General features: G+C 32.2%; 2 protein-coding genes across 2 annotated transcripts; both read left to right on the top strand.

Annotated features, from left to right (window-relative positions):
- Positions 1-8,553: 8,553 nt before the first annotated feature.
- Positions 8,554-9,897, top strand: LOC131633031 (class V chitinase-like). The gene has a single exon (XM_058903740.1). The coding sequence runs from the start codon at positions 8,612-8,614 to the stop codon at positions 9,737-9,739; it is 1,128 nt and encodes a 375-aa protein (XP_058759723.1). The 5' UTR covers positions 8,554-8,611; the 3' UTR covers positions 9,740-9,897.
- An 8,276-nt stretch (positions 9,898-18,173) lies between these two features.
- Positions 18,174-20,722, top strand: LOC131633035 (cysteine-rich receptor-like protein kinase 10). The gene is made up of 6 exons (XM_058903746.1): positions 18,174-18,234; positions 18,378-18,562; positions 19,464-19,674; positions 19,773-20,010; positions 20,089-20,239; positions 20,411-20,722. The coding sequence occupies exons 1-6, from the start codon at positions 18,174-18,176 to the stop codon at positions 20,720-20,722; spliced, it is 1,158 nt and encodes a 385-aa protein (XP_058759729.1).
- The last annotated feature ends 541 nt before the right edge of the window (positions 20,723-21,263 follow it).

Below are 21,263 nucleotides of genomic sequence, written 5' to 3' on the forward strand. Positions count from 1 at the left end.
GTGGAAGGAAATGGTTGACAATCATGATCATTTAGTAAGTTAGAAAAGTTGTGCTATGAAATATAGTATAATGATTCTTTATTTTATTCAACATGTGGCCACTAAACTAGTTGGAAGAGTATGTTTGGATGTGAATAAGATTGTTTGTAGGTAAACTGAAACAGCCGTCTATTGCCCTTTTGGATTACTTTTATTGATCAACTAACAATCACATTACATGTGAGTCAAGAAGGAATGCGGTTAAACCATATAGAAATGAGTAAAAGTGGATTCCTCTAAAGTTCTATGAAAAGATTTATGTCACATTCTGTTACTAACAAGACATTGCAGTCTTATAGACAACAAATGGGGAATAGTAATCATGAAATAATAAATATGATAACCCATTAGATGACTATTGTATTTAATTTAAATATTCGTGGTCTTTCTTATTAAGTCCAGCGTCAATCACCACTGAATCAACTAACAATTGATGCAAATTGAATTACTTTGAGTATGCATTTTTAAATAATATATTGAAAATTTACCTTGAGAGATTAAAGATCCGAAATGCATTAATTTTCTCGGGAAGCGGAGGAATTTAAGAATATGTAGCTAAATACCAAATTGAATATGGAGATCTGACTAATAATGAGTATTTGAAAAATGAAGTATTTCTCTAGTTTCTTAACTAAGGACACATTCACATCTTTCACCACTTTGCCACCAAATTCATTTTTAAATTGACGGTATTTGCAAATCTTATCCCATGGACAATTTCATAGATGAGAAACTAAGTTTAATATTATAGACTTATCGAGTATTCATAAATATATAATGAGTATATTGATGAATATATCAGTAGGTTTAGGAAGATGTAGGCTATATGTATGTCCATGATTCTAGAATATGAATTGATGCAAATGAGTGCAGTAGACTTAATTATGGTATTCAAGAAAGAAATGGTTAAATAATAACTTAGAGACATGTCACAATCGACAGATAGTGCTAGGCATATTGAGAAATTGAACCATGAAAAAGAAAAATGAAGAAAAAGAGAGGTTCCCTAAAAATGATAAACGCTCTAATGCAGCCTTTGTAGAAATTGGAGAAGGTATATATAACTCTTATAACGAGTCAAGTTATCAAAGTGTCAGTATGAGTGAATTGAAACTAGAGACATCTTATAAGGGCCAAAATTGTAAATCCATATATTCGAATACTAATTTGAACATTAATAAACGAAAGTATGAATTTGGTATTGGTAAGGCCGGTTAATTTTTGATATTTTGTTGAAAGATCCAATTACTAATGAGTGATGGCCATAAAATTCCTTTTTCAAAAAATATAAGAGGGATAAAACTCTATAAAATAGATAACACTTTTGGTAATCATGTTAAAAAGAAATAGAAATAGGCAAAATTTTATTTGATGACAAGGTCAAAGCACCTATGATCAACACTATGAGAAGTAGGAAGAAGAATCTTTAGATAACATGTATCCTAAGAATGATGAAACATTGTTATACTTCCTCCAAAAGAGATGTAACACCAAAAAAAGGTCATGTTGTGTCCCAGTTGCAATTCGATGTTTGCTAAAAAACATAACTCTCAGATTAAACTTTTTACTCTCTAAATACTAAGGCAATTCCTAATGAACAAAACTGATAACAGAAGGAGAATGAGTGAGATAAGAAAGTAGATAGTTCATAAAATTCGTGCTTTAGAAGTGATCAAAACACTCACTTATATAGGAAACAATTTAGATTAAAAATGCAACAATCCATGGGTTTGGAGACTTTCTAATCGATTAAAACGACAAGCTAAATGATTACACAAAGCCAGAAAAGGAAACCTTATTTTGCTTTGCATATTAATCGATTGAGAGACAAACTCGCCCATTAATCGATTAGATAAAAGCTCTAATCAATTAGACATAGAATTTAGCTTTTTCTAATTGAACAAAATTGCTTCTTAATTGATTAAGTACTTTTTCAGGATTGGTTTTTAGAAGAATTGAGAAAAAGATGAAGAAATTTAAAATGATTTTGTGTGTGTGTTATGTGTGTGAGTGTGTATGTGTGTGTATGTGTGTATATGTGTGTATGCGTCCTTAGTATTTCAAAACTTACTCTTGCTTAAATTACATTTAACTAATCAAATACAAGATTAAAACAGTAATCGCAAGATCAACAAGCTTTCACATCTTTAATTCATTTTGTTTTTTTTTTTACTTCTCATAGCTCTTCATAGAGGAATTTAGATTCTTTTCTTTTAGCTTTCTTCTTGACAGGTGATACTAGTGATTTAACGTTTTCTTGTTCATTTGTCATTATCAAAATATTTAGAAGCCTTTAACCTGGACAATACATAAAACCTATTATTTATAGATATACAAATAAAACAAATAAGGTTTATCTAGAACACGACTTTGAAGGGGCAAACGTGATAAAAACAACATAAAGAGCCAAAGTCACCTAAGTTTCTTTTTTGACAATTCATTAATCATGTCTTAAAGTTCCCACAAAAGAAATTCATGAGTGACCTAGAAATTTAGAAACTTCACTATCATGAAAAGCTTGATCATTGAAATCGTCCAAAACACTACATGAAGAAAGAAGATATTCGAGGGAAGTAATGACATCAACACTGAATCTAATTTGAAATTTGCTCGTGTCAAAACCTACACCATTCGAACCTCCTATTAGATCCAGAGGTGCGAGAGGTATAGTAGTCAGGGCCATCAAATATGTTTTTTTGGCAAAGGTTGTGAGGCAATTCCATTCTTTTTATCTTTGTCATCCTTATCTTCTTCATTTGGAAAACATTGAAATTCATGTATTATCTTTTTCTTTCTAGTTGATTGTAAGTTTTCCAAGTGGTTTGGCCAATTAAAGAAAAATATCTATCATCAATGATGTCCGAAAAAGGAAGCATTTAAGCCAAATTGAATTGCCTAGACACGAGTTGAAACTTATAAGCGAACAATCTAGTTTCTCTCATAACAAGACACAACATTCTTTCATTAACCATTGTTAATATCACTTAACAATTGTTGAAGAATTTTTGTCTATTAAATACTTGAGGTTGTCTCTTAGCCATATGAATTAGTTGTTACTTTAAGCCGTCCCTCCTCACATTCAAGAGGGTAGAACTAATTTAAAAACCAACTAACAAGTTTACTAATTGCACATATTTGGAACGGTGCATGTACCCTAGCTAGTGGATCCATTAAATCATTTTAAATCATTCTGATATTTTAATACCAACTAACTAATTATACTTTCTTCTATGCCTCTGTTAGTGACATTTCTTTGCTTCACTGGCATGATTACAAGTTACTTCTTACCATGAAATTGACCTATCTCTCAAGTCAGTTTCTCGGTGTGGAAAAACTCTAACTTAAGCCATATATAAACATGGTTAATTCGGTTGATTAAAAAGTTAATTCAATTCACTTGAAATTATAATTAATTCAATTACACAAGTTAGCCACATTTTTTTATATGAATTAAATTAAGAGTTAAATATGTTTAAAGTTCCTCTAAAGTTAGTAATTTTTTTATTTTTCGTCCATCTAAAAAATTTGTTGAAGAATCGTCTCTTTAAAGTTATGAATTTTAACTTTTGATCTCTCTTTCTAAAACCGTCGTTAAGTAGTAAATCTCTCAAAAAAAGTCGCTAATTCAATCGTTAAGTTATAAAAATCATTGATAAATTTCAGAAGGAACAAAAAGTTAAAATTTTTAATTTTAAAGAGACGATTCCTTAACGAAATTTTGAGTGAAAATGCCTAATTGAGAAGAACTTAAAACATATTTAACCCTTGAATTAATCCTTTACTCAATAAAATTAACTACATTGCTATATTAATTATTGGACAATAAAGTATAGAGAAATAAAGGTGAACATAATGATTATCCTAAAAACTTTAAAACCCAAAAAAAAAAACTACGACCATTATCAAATGACAATAAGAAAATAACATGTAAAAATTATTACAACATATAGACTATCATGAACCAACTCAAGACCCAAATACACCTACACTCTCCAAAGCAAATATTTAACTACCCTTCACATTACTATAAAACAAAAGTATAAGAAAAAATATATTGTCTTGTAATGAAGAACTTGAATCTTATATATTGTCTTGTATTCTCTCTTCCTTCACAAAACTAAGCAATATGAGATTTCGAAGAACTTGAATCCTATATATAACATTTGACTTTTTCTTCCTTCAGAAAACTAAGCGATGTGAAACTTATTCAACATTATATTTTCAACCAATCCAACGAGTAATTAATATAATATCACACTTATATACATAAAAGCGTACATGAAATATTTTTCATATATTTAAAGATTTGAAATGGCATAATAATGCTATTCTCTTTTTCAATATTTCAAAATTCATTTTTAATGGCAAATAGAATACATTAAAAAGGCAAAAATCACTGACAACAACAAAATACTCATAAAGCACAAGAAGAAGTGTCTAAAAACAACCAAATAAATAGGATACAATAGAGAGAAATAAATAACATGAATAATTAAATAGCGGTAAAAAATGTAAGCCCACCTAGAGCTATACCAAAACTTCTTAAGAATCACTACCAACCAAATCTACCATCAACATATCAGATTCCAACAAAAGACAAACAGAAGGTCCATCACCTCACTATGAATCTAGATAAACACTCAATTTGTAATAGATGTAGGAAGAGGATAGGATTCTGAAGTCAATCCGTGAAGATGGAAGAGTTCTCACCATATTTACCCCAAAACCAATTCCAAGCCAAAATAAAATACTTTTCTCCTCGAACTCTCGCTCTGCTTTTGTGACTGGTTAAAAATGAATTCATTTAGGCCTTTCCAAATGGACCAGACTACCATATTCCAAACTAGAAGATAACAAACCCCATATTTAACCCTTCCTCCTAGAGAAACAAAAGACTCAAAAAGCACCTTAGGATCCTGATGAATAACAACTTGCCACCTCAACCACCTAAAAACTCTATACCACACTGGCGAGGCTACATCACAAGTAACAAAAAGATGAGAAACCATATCAACCGAAAACCCATAGAAGGGACAGGAAAGCCTAGTAAGGTTAGTAAACACCCCATTTCTTAACAAATTCCCTCTAGAAGAAATTCCAAATAAAGGGAACGATATGGCTCTATCTCGGAAGAGGCCCAAAAATGAGGTAAAGCTCTCCATCTAAACAACATAAGAAGAGGCCATTGAAAAATTACCCTCACTATAGTGCTTCCAAATCCATTTATCTCGGTCCAAGGTAAGAGTGCCATTTTTAAGTAGATAAAAAAGTTCGTCACACATGGCTAACTCTTTAAGGAAGAAAGGTCTCTACCATCTAGCATTCTAATTCAATGCCCCATTAATAACTTTTTCTATCTCTCTCACTAACCCTTCAAGCATGAGAGAATTGGAGAAGAAACTAGGAAAGTTAGTCATTAAGGGATGTTCATGTCATACCCCAAATTTGCCCTAAATTTTTAACCCAATTACTGTTTCTCATTCCCCTGCATACATGAGATAAAAGTCAGTAGTTTGACTTTTCATCTGAACATCATGTTATTTTCATTTATCTAGCAGTCAGTAGTTCATAAATCAATAAAAGGCCAACCATGCATTTGTCAATTTCTCACCATTTGTTTAATCCATTTTCATTTTATGTATTCTATTTAGTTTACTCTTTAAAAAAAAGTCAAAGCGTACGAAAGGTGAAAGTTAGACCTATTTTACGTACAAGTCAATTTGAATTTGGTCCAAACCATTTCAAGATCATTTGAGTTTTATTTGATGTTGTTTTTTATCCATACAAACCCATTTTTCAATCCATATCTAATATCTTAATCCATTTTTAATTTCTTTTACAAACCAACTTTGCATTATCCATTTCCATTTCCATAAACCATTTCATACCCAAGTGTTCAAACCAATTATCCATTTATTCAAAAACCAAATAACCATTACAAGTCTTTGTCCAAATTCAAGACAAGTCCATCAAAACCTTTTTTTTTTTTTCAATTTCTAGTTTCCATCCATATCCATATTTTAAAGACCAACTCCATTTCATGAACCAATTAACCAAAGACCAATATCCAAATTCGTTTGTCCACTTTCAAAAATCCAATTCTCTTTTTTTATAAAAAAAAACTTAAAAATCCACACTAACCACATTAGTTTATTTTATCCATAAAAGTGTTTTTAATGCAATTATCCATAAATCAATTTCCATTAAAATCAAAATCCAAAAAAACCATTGACCTCAAATATCGAATTCGAGCCAATTTTATCCATTTTTAATTTTCATTCCACTATTAATCCATTTAACCATATGTTACTAACATTTTTCTCTAACAATAAGTTCCATCAATTCATCAATTTTTATCAGTAACAATCTAACACCCAATTTACATCAGTATTTTTTACCAACTAAATTGCATATGTAATATTTGCATCAGAAAATAATCATCAGAAAAACCAAAAAAATATTAACTGCATTAGTAGAGAGTTTTTTTACAGTAAAAATTAAATAACTTCAGTGAAAATCACAACCACGCGGTTATAATAACAAATCAAGTGGGAAAAACACAAGTTTTTGGGTATGTAATTCACGACTTCCTCCCTTCAAATCCACCTCATCAACACACATTTTTCCTTCTTCCTTATTCACACGTTTCAGGAAATAGCTTCACAATATTTTGATTCAATTCTCTTCACCTATAATAACACATTCACTCATTTATAAAAAGGGAAGAATAATCGGTGCACACAATTTTTCAGTTTATAGTTTTTCTTACGCTCAATCAAGATCAAGAGAGGTTCAACTCATGAACCCTCTCTGATTCTTTTGTTAGAGCTACATCAATTTATTTGTTTCCTTATTCGAATGCAGAAGAAGAACAACAATAAATTAAATCAAGAGAGTTATCTGGAAAAGGTTGATGCTGAAGTTCTTTATTCGTGAATCCATTAGTTGATTTTCTTTGTTTTTGCTACTTAATCTCCCTTCCCCTTTCGATTCCGCATATTATTTGTAACCTTTAATCCATCTACGAATAATGAAAGCTCGGGGTATAGGGATCTAAAGGGGATAAGGGTTTTCAATTTCTGTTTGCAATAACATGTTTATGTTGATTCGAGCGAGATCAGGTTTAAGGGATGAGAGGATAAATTTCTTTGTTTTTTCATTTGCATTTTTTAAGCGCTGAGGAGTTCTGAGAGATGATGAATCAATTAATTGATGAGAGTAGGCCCGACAATAATGAAATAAAACTGAACTGAACAATGCAACATACAAACACCTTTGGACGAGTTTGTCTTCAAATGCAACATTGAAACGAAACTGAGCAACAACAATGTCGAAAATATTTGACGTACCTTAAAGTAGAACACTGTGTAGTTGTTATTGTCTTCTTCCCCACGATGACTACCATGTTGGTGTTAGGGTTGTTTCTTTTATCAGTGGAAAATGGATACTTAGTGTTTAATATATATAAAGAAGCGTCAGTGTGTAACAACGGTTTTACAAAAGAACCGTAGAAATATCCCTATTATTTTTTATTGAAATATAAATAAAAATGAAAATGCGCACATTAACGTAAAAGAAATAAACTATTTGAAGAAGCTGAAGTTCGAACCCAGAAAAACTTGATTATATCATCACGGTTATGAAAGTAGCCGTAATTATACCCATAGAATTTTTAATTAAAAAAAATGTTAGCGCATGAACTTAGAAGTGTCACCACGGTTTTGGGAAAAACCGTGGTGACTTTGAAGTTGTTGTATGTGCATTTTGTAGTAGTGCAACATAAATTCATACAATCAAAAGTATACAATCACATTCGTACTACACAAATTCACATTTAGAACTAGAACCAACACAAATTCCTAAAACTATGAGAAAACCCTAATACGAAGACAATGTCCTAAAACAAATATTATACGTTAAACCCAATAAATCCTAAATTAGAAAGGGAAAAAAATGAAAACTCAGTAATCCCTAACTTAGAAAGAGGCGAAACATTAGACTTTTTAGTAGACTTGTCTTCCTTCTTTCGTTTCAGAAAACACTTGTTTCATTTCATTTCGTTTGCTCTAGCTTCTAGATTCCTTCCTTTATTTGCAGCCTTCGTTCCTTCGTTCGCATTCATTTGTATTTGCAACAACTCTCCTACGTTCTTCCTACATTTCAATCAGAGAAAATATAAGTAATGAAACGAGATTGAATGATGAGATCACAATATTTTTCCACTTCAACAAATACTAATTTACCTAACCAACATCCGACATCTCCTATGACGTAAGGACAAACGTGACTCTATTAAAAGAGATATTTTTTAGTTAAGAGACCAATATGAACCCTTGCCTAAAGATATGTGATGAAAAAGATATTAAGCTAATTTAATAATTAAATAATATTTTATAAATATTTCAACACAAGAGAAGTTACATAGAAGAAGAAGAAGAACTTTGGCAAAGACTAAGAAGAAAAGGCATGACGCACCTGTTAATAGAAACAAGTGACTCACTTAAAAACCAATAAAATCACAACCTTAACAAGCGTCTTGCCTTGAGACACAGAAGTCATTTTGAGAAATACAATGTTTTCTAAACATTTTTCTTTCTTCCTTGTCCTTCTCTTCTTCCTCTATCTGACATCTCACTCTTTTGCAGCAGACACCACTTCTTGGGTGAAAGCTGGTTATTACTATTCCGGCAGTGAAATTTCAGCTTCAGAAATTAAATCAACACTTTTCACACACCTCTTATGTGCTTTTGCTTTTATAAACTCCACAAACTATAACATCTTCATAAACTCTTCTGAACAACACAAGTTCTCCACCTTCACCAGCACAGTAAAGCTCCAAAACCCATCTCTTATAACTCTTCTATCAATCTATGGTGACCCAGAAAATTCTACAACTTTCAACTCAATGGTAAACCTATCTTCTTACAGAAAATCTTTCATTGATTCTTCCATAAAAACTGCAAGAAAATATGAGTTTCAAGGCATAGACCTATCTGGAGTCTCACCAAAGCAAGGTAAAGAGCTTGCGAATTTCGCAACCCTTTTGAAAGAGTGGCGAATCGCGATAACTTCTGAGGCAAGAAACACTAAAAAGATGGAATTAGTGTTGGTGATGGCAGGTTATTATCTCAAAGCTTCAGATTCATTTAGTTACCCTTTTGAATCAATGCAGAAGAATTTGGATTGGGTTCATTTTGTTGCATATGATTACCATCTTCCTGAAAAGGACAGTGTCACAGGTTTTCATGCAGCTTTATATGGTTCATCTGGTTGGGAAAACACTGATGCTGGCATCAAAGAGTGGAGAAAGAGAGGATTTTCTTCTAACAAACTAGTAATTGGTTTACCTTATCATGGATATGCATGGAAACTTGTGGAACAAGGTGAAGGTGGTGTTGGAAAACCAGCTTCTGGTCCTGCTATTACTAAGGATGGTTCTATGGCTTATAAGTGGATAAAAAGTTACATTAAAAGCTTTGGAGATGGAGTAGTTTCAAGCTATAATGATACTGTTATAGTGAATTATTTCACTGTTGCTTCCAGTGCTTGGGTTAATTTTGATGATGTAGAAGCTATTAAAGAAAAAGTTTCTTATGCAAAGAAAAATGGATTACTTGGTTACAATGTTTTCCAAGTTGGGAATGATGACAATTGGGTCCTTTCAATGGCAGCAGGTAAATTTTTTCTAACCCTTTTTTGAGCTCCTTACTTGTTTTTCAATTTAGAATATTTTACTTAGAAACTTTGAGATCAAGAATATAGGTATAGATTTACTTATTTAAACTTATTTTATACAGTAAATATTTTTGAGATTATTTGACCAAACTTATTATTGGTTAATATTATTGACTCAGTCAAAGGTCATTAATTTGGTCAAAGTTTATTTAAAAGTTACTATTTGTTAGTAGTATATTTATAGTATTATTTTAATTTTAATATTTCATGTGACTATTTAGTGCAGTGTCTCACACTCAGTACAATAGAGTAAATCCAAAATCAAAAGAAAGAAAATGTAACTCTCTCTAATAATAAATAACCACTTGAATAAATTTGGACTAAGTCAATAATGTTGAAGTTGGTTTCAACTTATTTGTATAAACTCGTTAAGATAGCTTATGAAAATGGACTCAATTTTATATGTAAAGAGATTGACTTTATTTGATGTTTTAGTGTGAAACATAATAATGGGCCAGTTTGTTTCAGCTTAAAAAAAATAAATTTTTTCTTTGTATTTTTGAAAATAGATTTTCTAAAACCGTTTTTCAAAATATTACAAATTTTTTTATATTCGTTTTTTCTAAAATGAAACACTTAATTTGACATTCTATAACATAAACATACATAATTGAAGAACAAAACTTAGTCAAAATCATAATTTTTTCAAAAAGTTGTATTTCAAAAATGATTTTTATGAAAATCTATTTGAAATAGCTTCAAAATTAAGTGATTTTTTGAAATTTTGATATCCAAATTTTTTCCCCATAAATAGATGAAATACCTAAAATCACATTTTAAGAATAACTATTCAAACAAATTTTTCATTTGAAGCTTTTATAAAAAATTTCTTTGTAAAAAAAATTTTCACAAAATTTGGTAACACTATAAAAATCATTTTTAAAAAAAGCCAGAACAAACGGGCCCAATATATTAACGACGCCAAAAACTTTATTGTGTGGAACAAAGATCAATAATCAAAATAAATAGTTCCAAACAAAATTAATATATGCTAAGCAGAATGCTAAAAAATTCATATGAGTAAGGAAAAAATGAGTACACAATTTTTTTTTTATTTTGATCAAATCAATCTACTCTAAAAAAAAATCTAACTATTTGATTCATTATATTTCAAAAAGTATGATAAAAAATTATAAATGTTGTTATTCTTTACTTTCTCTTTAAATAAGATTACAAATGTTACAAGAATAACAAATAACTCTCTCACCCTAAATTAGGGTTTGCCGTATGCAATGATGAGAGACTAGTATGCTATTTATAATAAATCTAACATACTAAACTAATGATTTTTTTCACAAATACCCATTACAAGTCAACTTAAGGTACAAGCTAACTTAAACAATTGGACATTACAAACACACCCAATTTGGAATACTAACAACCCTAACATTTCGACACCCACATACTAGAACACACTTCGACAACAATATGTAAGTCTTCGACACATTCTCTATCGAAACAGAAAGCTACTCTTCGATCCACTAGAGTTTGACCCAATTCTCACAAATCTCCACCTTGGATCAAACTCTATAACATCAAAGAACAAACTAGCTTTCTTCATGCATCTTTATCAACTACATATAGTGGGAAAACTTGTAACTTGGCAATGTCTTCGTGATCATATCAGCAACATTGTGATCTGTCGAAACCTTCAGCACTTGGACTTCTCCACGCTTGATTACTCTTCTGATGAAATGCAACCTCACATCGACGTGCTTGGTTCGCTCATGATACGGTGAGTATTCAAAAGGTGATTAGCACTTTGAGTATCACATTTAACATTGATACCTCGACCTTGAAGTTTCAGCTCATTCGCAAAACCTTCGAGCCATAATGCTTCTTTCACAGCTTAGTTAGTGCAATATACTCCGCCTAAGTGATTGATAAAGCAACAACCTTCTGAAGTGTTGCTTTCCAACTAATTGTTGTGCCAAACATAGTGAAAATATATCCAGAAATAGATTTTATGGAATCTATACAACTTGCATAATCAGAGTCAACATATCCTTCGATTACTTCTTTACTATCTTCACCCAAGGCTCCACCGTAAATTAAGAATTTGTTCACAAACCCATTTATGTATATTAGAATCCACGTCAATTCTTGCTAGTGAGCCTTTCCAGGATTCATCATGTACCTGTTTATAAGACTTACTGCATATGCTATATCGGGTCTAGTGCAGACCATAGCATACATCAAAGAACCTACTATATTAGCATACGAAATGCTATTCATATAAGCTCTTTCGACATCAGTACTGGGACACATGCTTTGAATTTGACATACCAAACTTTTCGAGAATTTTTTGTAGGTATGCCTCTTGAGATAAGCATAATTTCAATTGCTTTTTATCTATTCGAATGTCAATCCCAAGAATCCTGGATGCAGCTCCTAGATCCTTCATATCGAACTCCTTATTGAGTTCAGCCTTTACCCTCATTACATCTTTGACATTATTGCTTGCTATTAGAATATCATCTACATAAAGCAACAAAATGACAAATGAATTACCAGTTCGAAATTGGAAGTACACACAGTAGTCAAACTAGCTTATAACGAAACTTATGTGTGTCATGAACTTGTCGAATCTCCTATTCCACTGTCGATGAGATTGTTTTAGTCCATATAAAGATCTGTTTAGCTTGCACAGATAATCTTCCTTCCCCTTTTTGACATACCCTTCAGGTTGCCTCATCGGGATTGTTTCATCTAGATCACCTTACAAGAATGCAGTATTCACATCTGTTCTAGTTCAAGATCGAACTATGCCACCATGGCATGCAACATTCCAATGAACTTATGCTTCACAACAGGAGAAAACACACCATTGAAGTCGACACCTTCTTTCTGAGTGAAACCCTTGCAAAGAACCTTGCATGTATATTTTCGATGCCACTCCTTTGATCCCTTCCTTAACTTTGAAAATCCATTTACAGCGAACTAACCTTGCCCCAACAGGTATCTTAATTAGTTCCCAAGTGTGATTATCATGAAGATTTTTCATCTCATCATTCATGGCCTTCATCCATTCAGTCTTATTTCGACTCCTCATAACTTCCTTATAGTCTCTAGGTTCTTCGTCTAGAACCTCACTTGTAGAGATTAAGGCATAAGCTATAAGATATGCACACCCAAGTCTCTGAGGTGGCTTGATGACTCTTCTCGACCTATCTCTTGACAATAGGTAGTCATCGACAATTTCTCAACTTCCTCAACATCTTCTGCTTCTTCTTCGACTTCATCGAGGATATGCAATTCAACATCAACATGCTCCATCTCAACAGGAATCTCTGCCTGTTCCAGCTCTTTGTCAGATATTTCTGCACTTTGACCATCATCAATTTTCTTAAAAGTCATTTCAGCTTCATTGAAAACTACATCTTAACTGGTGATACTCATCTTGTGACATAGCTCTAGGCACCATAGACTATAAGCTTTAAATCCTTCAGGCTATCTCATGAACATGCATTTCAGAGCTCTAGGTTCGACCTTGTCTTGCCTAATGTGAGCATAGACTATGCAGACAAATACTCTCAGTTTTCCGAGATCTGGTGGATGTCCCGACCAAAATTCTTCAGGTGTCTTCATATCTAACACAATCGAAGGACATCTGTTTATCAGATATGTTACTGTCGAAACAGCCTTAGCCTAAAACACCTTCTTTAACCCGACACTAGTCAACATGCATCTGACTCTCTCTAAAATAATTCGATTAAACCTTTCAGCCAAACCATTTTATTATGGAGTACCTGCATTAGTTCTGTGCCTTGCAATACCAGAGGCTGCAAAAAAATCGTCAAACGCCTCATTGCAAAATTCAAGGCCATTATCGGTTCTCAACCTCTTGACCTTTCTGTCAGTTTGATTTTCGAATAGAGTCTTCCAACTTTTGAAATTCTCAAAAGTTTCATCCTTAGTCTTCTGGATGAATACCCATAATTTTCTAGAATAATCATCTACTATGGATAGAAAATACCTCGCTCTTGAATGTTATGGACACCTTGCAGACCCCTAAAGATCAGCATGGATGTGATCAAGGGATCCATGTGTTCTTTGTTTGCCTTTGTTGAACTTCGTTCTGTAAGATTTTCCAAGTATACATGGTTCACAAAGCTTCAGCTTTTCGACTTTGTTTCCACCAAGAAGATTTTATTTTCCCAATTCGACCAGACCCCTTTCAATGACATGGCCCAATCTCATGTGTCAAATTTGTGTCTTCGACAAAGGTTTCGTGGATGCAACATTTGTCGAACCAATTTAAACTTCAGCCTCAAGGGTATACAAGCTTCTCAGGACTTCCTTCGATCCCTTCATCACTCTTAGGATACTTTTCTCTCCTTGGAAAACATATCCTTTCTTTGTTGAATTCACCAAGAGAAATCAAATTTCTCTTCAAATCAAGAACATGCATGACTTCAGTCAACAACCTTATTCACTCATCATGGAGTTGGAATCTCACAAATGACTTACAAAAAAAAATAATGTTCTAAGTTTTCAAAAACCATTATTATTTTCTACTCAAGTGTTTATTGATCTCTCAAATTCTCAATACATGAATCAAACAACCCAAAGTTTTTAACATTGTTTTAAAATTTCTTTAGATACCACCAAAGGTCTTCCGAATTCCAAGAATACAATCCTAAACTTTTATACTCGTGTCTCTCTAAGATTTTCTCAATAGGATCACTAATTCTTTCCACTTTTTTCATACTACGCAAAAGTGAAGATAACCATATTTATAATGGGTGAAGATAACCATATTTCTCAATAGGTCACTAATTCTTTCCACTTTTCTCAATAGTTTGGTACCATAACACTAGGTGAACCAATGATATGATTAGAAATAAGAACTATTTATCAAACTTGATGAATTAGTGAAGAGCTCCATTAGGCTTGTAGACAATAACATGGCCACATCAAAAGGAATAAAGATCATTCTTGTGAAGAAGAAGCATATACAAGAATACATTATATGTGACTTCTATGGTAAGCAACATGATCAACTTGGGTCAATTTCTTGACAAAGACTACACATTGAGGATAGAAGATAAAGAGCTCAAGGTTTTTTATGAAATTATCAAGTTCATCTTTAAGGAACCCTTGTCAACCAACATGACATTCAAGATTATGATCAATATTTTAGATCATTAATGTCTTGCATAAAATAGATTTGGAGGCCAAAATTGGACTTGGCATCTGAGATTTGGCCATCTCAATTTTAGGAGTCCCAATCTGATGCACATGAATAAAATGGTGTATGGCCTTCCCACACTGTGACAAATGTTACATTTCTAAGCAATCAAGAAGGTCTTTCAAACATGACTTGCTAATGAAGTCACACCAGAAATTGGAAATTGTGCACTCAGATGTGCGTGGTCCTTTGAAATGACCTCACTAAGAGGTAATTGCTACTTCTTACCTCCATGGATGAATTCACTAGGTATATATGGATTTATCTGTTGGAAAAAAAGTTGATTTGTTCACCAATTTTAAAATATTCAAGTTGCAAGTTGAGAAACAAGCTTAGTATGCAATCCAAAGGTTAAGAATTGGTGGTGGTGATGGTGGAGAGTACACCTCAGCTTAATTAGCTCAGTTTTATAAAAAGGAAAATATTAAGCATGAAATGATAACACTTTACACATACCATCATAATGACATTATAGAGATAAAAATAGAGGTATTTTGACCATGGCAAGAAGCATGATCATGGCAAGGCAAATGCCAAACCATTTTTAAGGCGAGGATACCTCAATTGATGTCTACATCATCAATAGATGTCCAATGAAGAAGTTATACAACAAGAATACTCATGAAGCTTGTATGACTTAAAACCAAGTGTTGTAAAATTAAATATTTTTGGCTCATTGTGTTATAATGTACTTGAGCAACTCAGAAGGAAGCTTGATAATAGAGTTTAAGTCGTTATTTTTGTTGGCTACCCTTCTACAGACGCATACAAGTTATTCTCATCAATTGAGAACAAGGTGATGATTGGTAGAGATGTGGAATTCGATAAAAGTACAGGATGGAATTGGGCTAACTCAATGTAGGGGGTGAAACTTCAAGTCACATTAAAACCACTCTTGAAGATGATCAACAAGTAATATAAACTGAGACTGAACCTGCACAATCTCGAGAGGTGAGAAGATTAACAATATCAATAACTCAATTATTAAAACTAAATAATTATGAAAGGTTCCCAGATCAAACCATAAGAGAAATTTGAGGCCTAATTGAAGAAGTTGTGATGGTTGAATTTGATCCAATAGATCATTTCAAGCCATGAAATGTGAGAATTGGAAAAATACAATGGATGAAGAGATCAAGGTCATTGAAAAGAACAAGAATAGGGAATTGGTTCATTATTCAAGATAGAAGGAAATAAATGTCAGGTGGGTTTATAACCTAAAGTTGAAGCCAAATGGTGACATTTCCAAGCATAAGGGAATATTGGAGGCAAAAAGCTTTCTTCAAATGTCTAGCATTGATTTCAATGAAGTTTATGCCCTAATTACAATGCTTGAAACCATAAGGCTGGTTGTACCCATTGCAATATATAGAGATTGGAAGATGCACATGCTTGATGTAAAGTCAGCCTTTCTCAATGGACCCCAAGAAAAAGAAGTTTATGTAAAGTAAATACATGGTTTTGAGGTTAAAGGGAAAGAGAAGATGGTGTACAAGTTAATAAAAACTGTGTATGTATTGAAGTAAGCACCTAAGGCATGAAACAAGATGATTGATAGTTTCTTTATCAAGCTAGTTTTTAACAAGTTTACATTAGAACATAGAGTATATGTGAAAGGTTTAAGTGAACAAGACCAACTCATCATATGACTATATATGGATGATTTATTGGTCAAAGGTTCTAATAAAGATGATTTAGAAATTTTCAAGGCAAACACAGAGAATGAGTTTGAGATGCCAGGCTTAGGAAATTTGGACTTCTTCTTAGGAATGAAAATTGTTAAAATAAGGCATAAAGTTTTCTTGCACCAGAAAAAATATGCATAAGACACCTTGAATAGGAGGTTCAAGATGAGAAATTTCAATCCTACAAACACTTCTAGAGACCAAATTAAAATTGAAGTAGGAGTCAGAAGATGATTTGATGGATAGTACATTATACAAGCAGATCATTAGATCATTGAGGTATCTTTCCAATATGAGGCATGATATTTGTCATAGAGTGAGATTGCTGATTAGATTTATGGATAAACCAAGCTGATGTCATCTACTTGTATCATAAAGGCTCCTAAAGTACATTAGAGGTTCAAGTGACCATTGAGTACTCATGTAAAACCAATAAAATGCAAAATGGAAGCTAAGGTGCATAGTTACTCTGATTTATATTGGAGTGGTGATCAAGATGACAGGAAAGCAAAACTAAATACATGTTCATGCTTTTATCAGCACCAATATCATAGAGTTCAAGGAACCAATGAGTGTGACTTTGTATTCATATGAAGTAGAGTATGTTGCAGCCTCTTATGTTGCATGCCAAGTACTTTGGTTAAACATGTTACTTTAAGAGTTAAAGGTGAGTATTTTTGTAAATCACGTCTCTAGTGGACTATCAATCAAAAATTTATTTGGGAAATCATCCTATAAGCTATGGTAAGAGCAAGCACATATAAAGGAGGTAACATTTCCTTAGGATCAAGTTGGTAAAGAGAGGTTGAGCATTGAGCATTGACAAAATCCTTGAAGTATGCAAGATTTGAAGGGATTAAAAGGTTAATGGAAATGAGAGTTTGGAAAATCTGAATTAGGAAGGGTGTTAGAGTATAATTTAGCTTTTAGTAATAGTTTTGAAAGTGTTACAAGCGTGACTTACTACACAAGCAAACTGTCATAGGTTGAGAGTTAGTTTGTATAGTTTGTTTTAATCCATCCTAATCGTGTTAAATAGATCTCTACCATTGTAATACGTGTAATTCATTCTTAACAACATTTCTTTTTCTCAATTGCTCTTTATTATCTTTTATTTTCCTTGATTTTCAAATAACTTAAATTATAAGTTACCCAACATTGATAACCTGAATTTTTGTGATACACTTCCACACTTTAAAGAAAATTAGACTTTCATTTGATATAAACACTTGATTAAGTTTTTTATCTAAAAAAATTACAACTGATTCAAAAATTATAAAAACCCTTCTTTACTCTTGTTTGCTAGTAAAACTTTAGATGTTATTTTAGTACTGTAAATTAAACAACATGCTCTTGAAACACAACTTCGAACTAAAGAATAGTTGATTAGAGTGGACACATATTTTTATCAATATGCTGGTTTTTTTAACTATGGATTAACATTTATATCTATTTCTTCAGCTCAAGAAGTAGATGAAGATAATCATATCAAAAAATTAATGATAATTGTTCTGCTTATAATTATGGCTGCTGCTCTTCTCTTGGGAACAATATTTTGTTACTACTACTACCACTACTACCAAAGTAAGGAGATAGTTAACTTTCACCCTAGAGTGATAAAATTGAATAATAATTACAATAATAATAATAATTAAATAATAGTAATAAAGATATTAGTATAATTTTTATTTTCATATGTTTTTATATATTTTACAATGTTTTGGCAGGAACCATAACCATTATTACAAAAATGATATACAAGTTGAAGATATATTTATCCTCGGCTGAAGAAGATGTTGATGAAGATTCTTATGACTTGATAGTATTTGGTTATCTCACAATTAAAGTAGCAACAAATAACTTCTCAAAAGAAAATAAGCTTGGAGAAGGTGGATTTGGTACAGTGTACAAGGTAATAGAAGATGTGAAATGTAAATTTTAGTTTAGTAAAGTTTGCATGGATTTGGTGATAGGCATCCATAGTTTTTAATGTTAAGCTTTAAAATTTTCTAGATGATTCATGCAATTTATCACATCCGGCAAATTTTAATATTAAGAACTACTTAAACCTCTGCGCAAGAAAAGGCAGAAAATATTTATGGATAACAGGGGCCTACAGGCTGGCCTATAAAGGCTCAGGCCAGGCCACACATTTTTTATAAATAGAAAAGGCCTAGGCTTTTTTATAAGCCTATTTAGTTAAAAAGGCTAGGCCTCAGGCCCAAGAAAAAGCCTTTTAAGCCTATCAGGCCGGCCTATTTAAATAAATATGAATAATTTTTTTATTATCAGTATGTTATGTTTTGTACTTTGAATTAAAATACATAAATAAAACTTGGTTATCTTAAAGAACTTGTGAAAATAAGATGAAAATACCTAATAAACATTGTTTTCATAAGTTATCTTAAACAGATAGTCTCCCAAAACTTATGCTAATAGGTAAGTTAAAATAAGTCAATGCAAATAAATTTTTAGTCTCTTGGTATTTTAGTTAGTTAGTCTATTCAAACAATATTTTAGTTAGTATGTCAAAATAAATAGGCTTTTATGTAGGCTAACAGGCTAACCAGGCCTTCGAAAAGGCCAGGCTCAGGCCTAAAAATAAGCCTACGACAGGCCACAGGCCGGGCTTAGGCTTCAATTTTTTTGACAGGCCAGGCCTAGGCTTGGCAAAGCCTAGCTCGGCCCAGCCTATTTCCACCCCTAATCATAAATACCAAAATATTTTATGTTGTTTTTTTATGTCTACATAAATTGAGAGTATAAGAGTTGAGTAATTCACTGATAATAATGTTATGATTTAATTTTGTCAGGGAAAATTACGCAAAGGACATGAAATAGCTGTCAAAAGACTCTCAAAAACCTCAAATCAAGGACTTGAAGAGTTCAAAAATGAGATTACGCTCACCGCAAGACTACAACATGTAAATTTAGTTAGACTTTTTGGTTACTGCACAAAAAGGAATGAGAAGCTTCTTGTCTATGAATACCTCCCAAATAAAAGCTTAGATCATTTTCTCTTTGGTTTGTAAACATCAAGCCTATACAAATCATGTTATCTGCTTTGTTCCTCTATAATACAGTTTTTTGTTACTAATACTTCATAATTGAACTTAATGCAGATCCAAGGAAATCAAGTTTTCTAGATTGGAAGAAACGCGTGAATATCATTGAAGGGATTACTCAAGGCCTTCTGTATCTCCAAGAGTACTCAAATTTTACTATAATCCATCGAGATCTTAAAGCTAGTAATGTTTTGTTAGACCATCAGATGAATCCTAAGATATCTGATTTTGGACTAGCTAGAATTTTTGAAAAGAATGAACTTGAAGCAAATACAAGTAGGATTGTGGGAACATAGTAAGTAAATCATAATCAATAATGTGTTACCAATGTTTGTTCCCTCGATGTCTCTAATTACTCTATTGGTTTTTGTAGTGGGTGTGTACCTCCCGAGTATGTCAGAAAAGGCATATACTCACCCAAGTATGAAGTTTATAGTTTTGGAGTCCTTCTTTTGCAAATCATAAGTGGGAAGAGATCTTCACATTATTACAGCCCAGATGAAAATATGAATCTTTTAGAATATGTAAGTTATCTATGTGAAATAATAAAAGTTTATTTTTCTAATAATATGTGACAAAATTTCACACTTATGTTATATAACATTATTTTACCACATTCGTGAAATCTTGAACAAGATCTTTAGTAATTTTTTTGATATTGTAACATAATAGAAAATTGCTATTTCATTTTTTAGGCATATGAGCTATGGATGGATGGAAGGGGTGTGGATTTTTTGGACCCTTCATTGGATGATTCAACATCTCATTGTAAAATCATGAGATGCATGCAGGTGGGTCTTTTGTGTGTTCAAGAGAACTCAGCAGATAGACCTTCCATGCTAGAAGTTGATACACTGCTCAAGAATGAAGGTACACCTGTTGGTACTCCCAACATGCCCGCTTTTTCGATGAAAAAACACGAAGATGACAAGGGAGATTCATCTACGTCAAGGTTGAAATTTTCTTCAATCAATGATGTTACAATTTCTCAGATGGTACCAAGATAATGGTGTGGACCATAACATTCTAGTGTTTTGTGTGTTGTACTCTTATATTGATGTATGCACACACTAACGTGGATGCTTTTGTTACATAATTGTCTACTTAGAACTCAATCAAGTGTATACATCTACTCTTTGAGTATAAGCTAAAGAACAATACAAGGAAATGGTTCTTGTCATTTGTAAATTAAGAGGCTTTGGTCCATAAAATAGGCATAAGAGAGTTGAAGTTTTGAATGTATTGGGGTTAGTTGCAGCTGTAATGCCAGTTATTTATATAAGCTTTCCTTTGTGAAGTATATAATTTTTTTGTATAACTGTTAAAAGTGACCCCTGGTTGTACATGTCTTTGTTACACTCAACAAACTTGCAAATAGAAGGAATTTCAAAACATCCTAATTAGATTAAATTTTGTTTTGCAAAATGGGTGTTTGGTTGTTGGTACTTTTTTGTGTGAAAGTTATAATTAAATTCTATACATTCTATACATTATAGTTGTTGATTAATTTGTGATTTTTTGAATTGATTTGTAATTTTAATTTGAATC

The sequence above is a fragment of the Vicia villosa genome, unplaced genomic scaffold (assembly GCF_029867415.1).
Source record: "Vicia villosa cultivar HV-30 ecotype Madison, WI unplaced genomic scaffold, Vvil1.0 ctg.001063F_1_1, whole genome shotgun sequence".
NCBI lineage: Eukaryota > Viridiplantae > Streptophyta > Magnoliopsida > Fabales > Fabaceae > Vicia > Vicia villosa.

Coding starts and splice junctions, on each gene's coding strand:
- LOC131633031 (XM_058903740.1), top strand. CDS start 8,612: ATGTTTTCTAAACATTTTTCTTTCTTCCTTGTCCTTCTCTTCTTCCTC.
- LOC131633035 (XM_058903746.1), top strand. CDS start 18,174: ATGGCTGCTGCTCTTCTCTTGGGAACAATATTTTGTTACTACTACTAC. Junction 18,563..19,463: donor GATTTGGTACAGTGTACAAG/GTAATAGAAGAT, acceptor TAATTTTGTCAG/GGAAAATTACGCAAAGGACA. Junction 20,240..20,410: donor ATATGAATCTTTTAGAATAT/GTAAGTTATCTA, acceptor TTCATTTTTTAG/GCATATGAGCTATGGATGGA.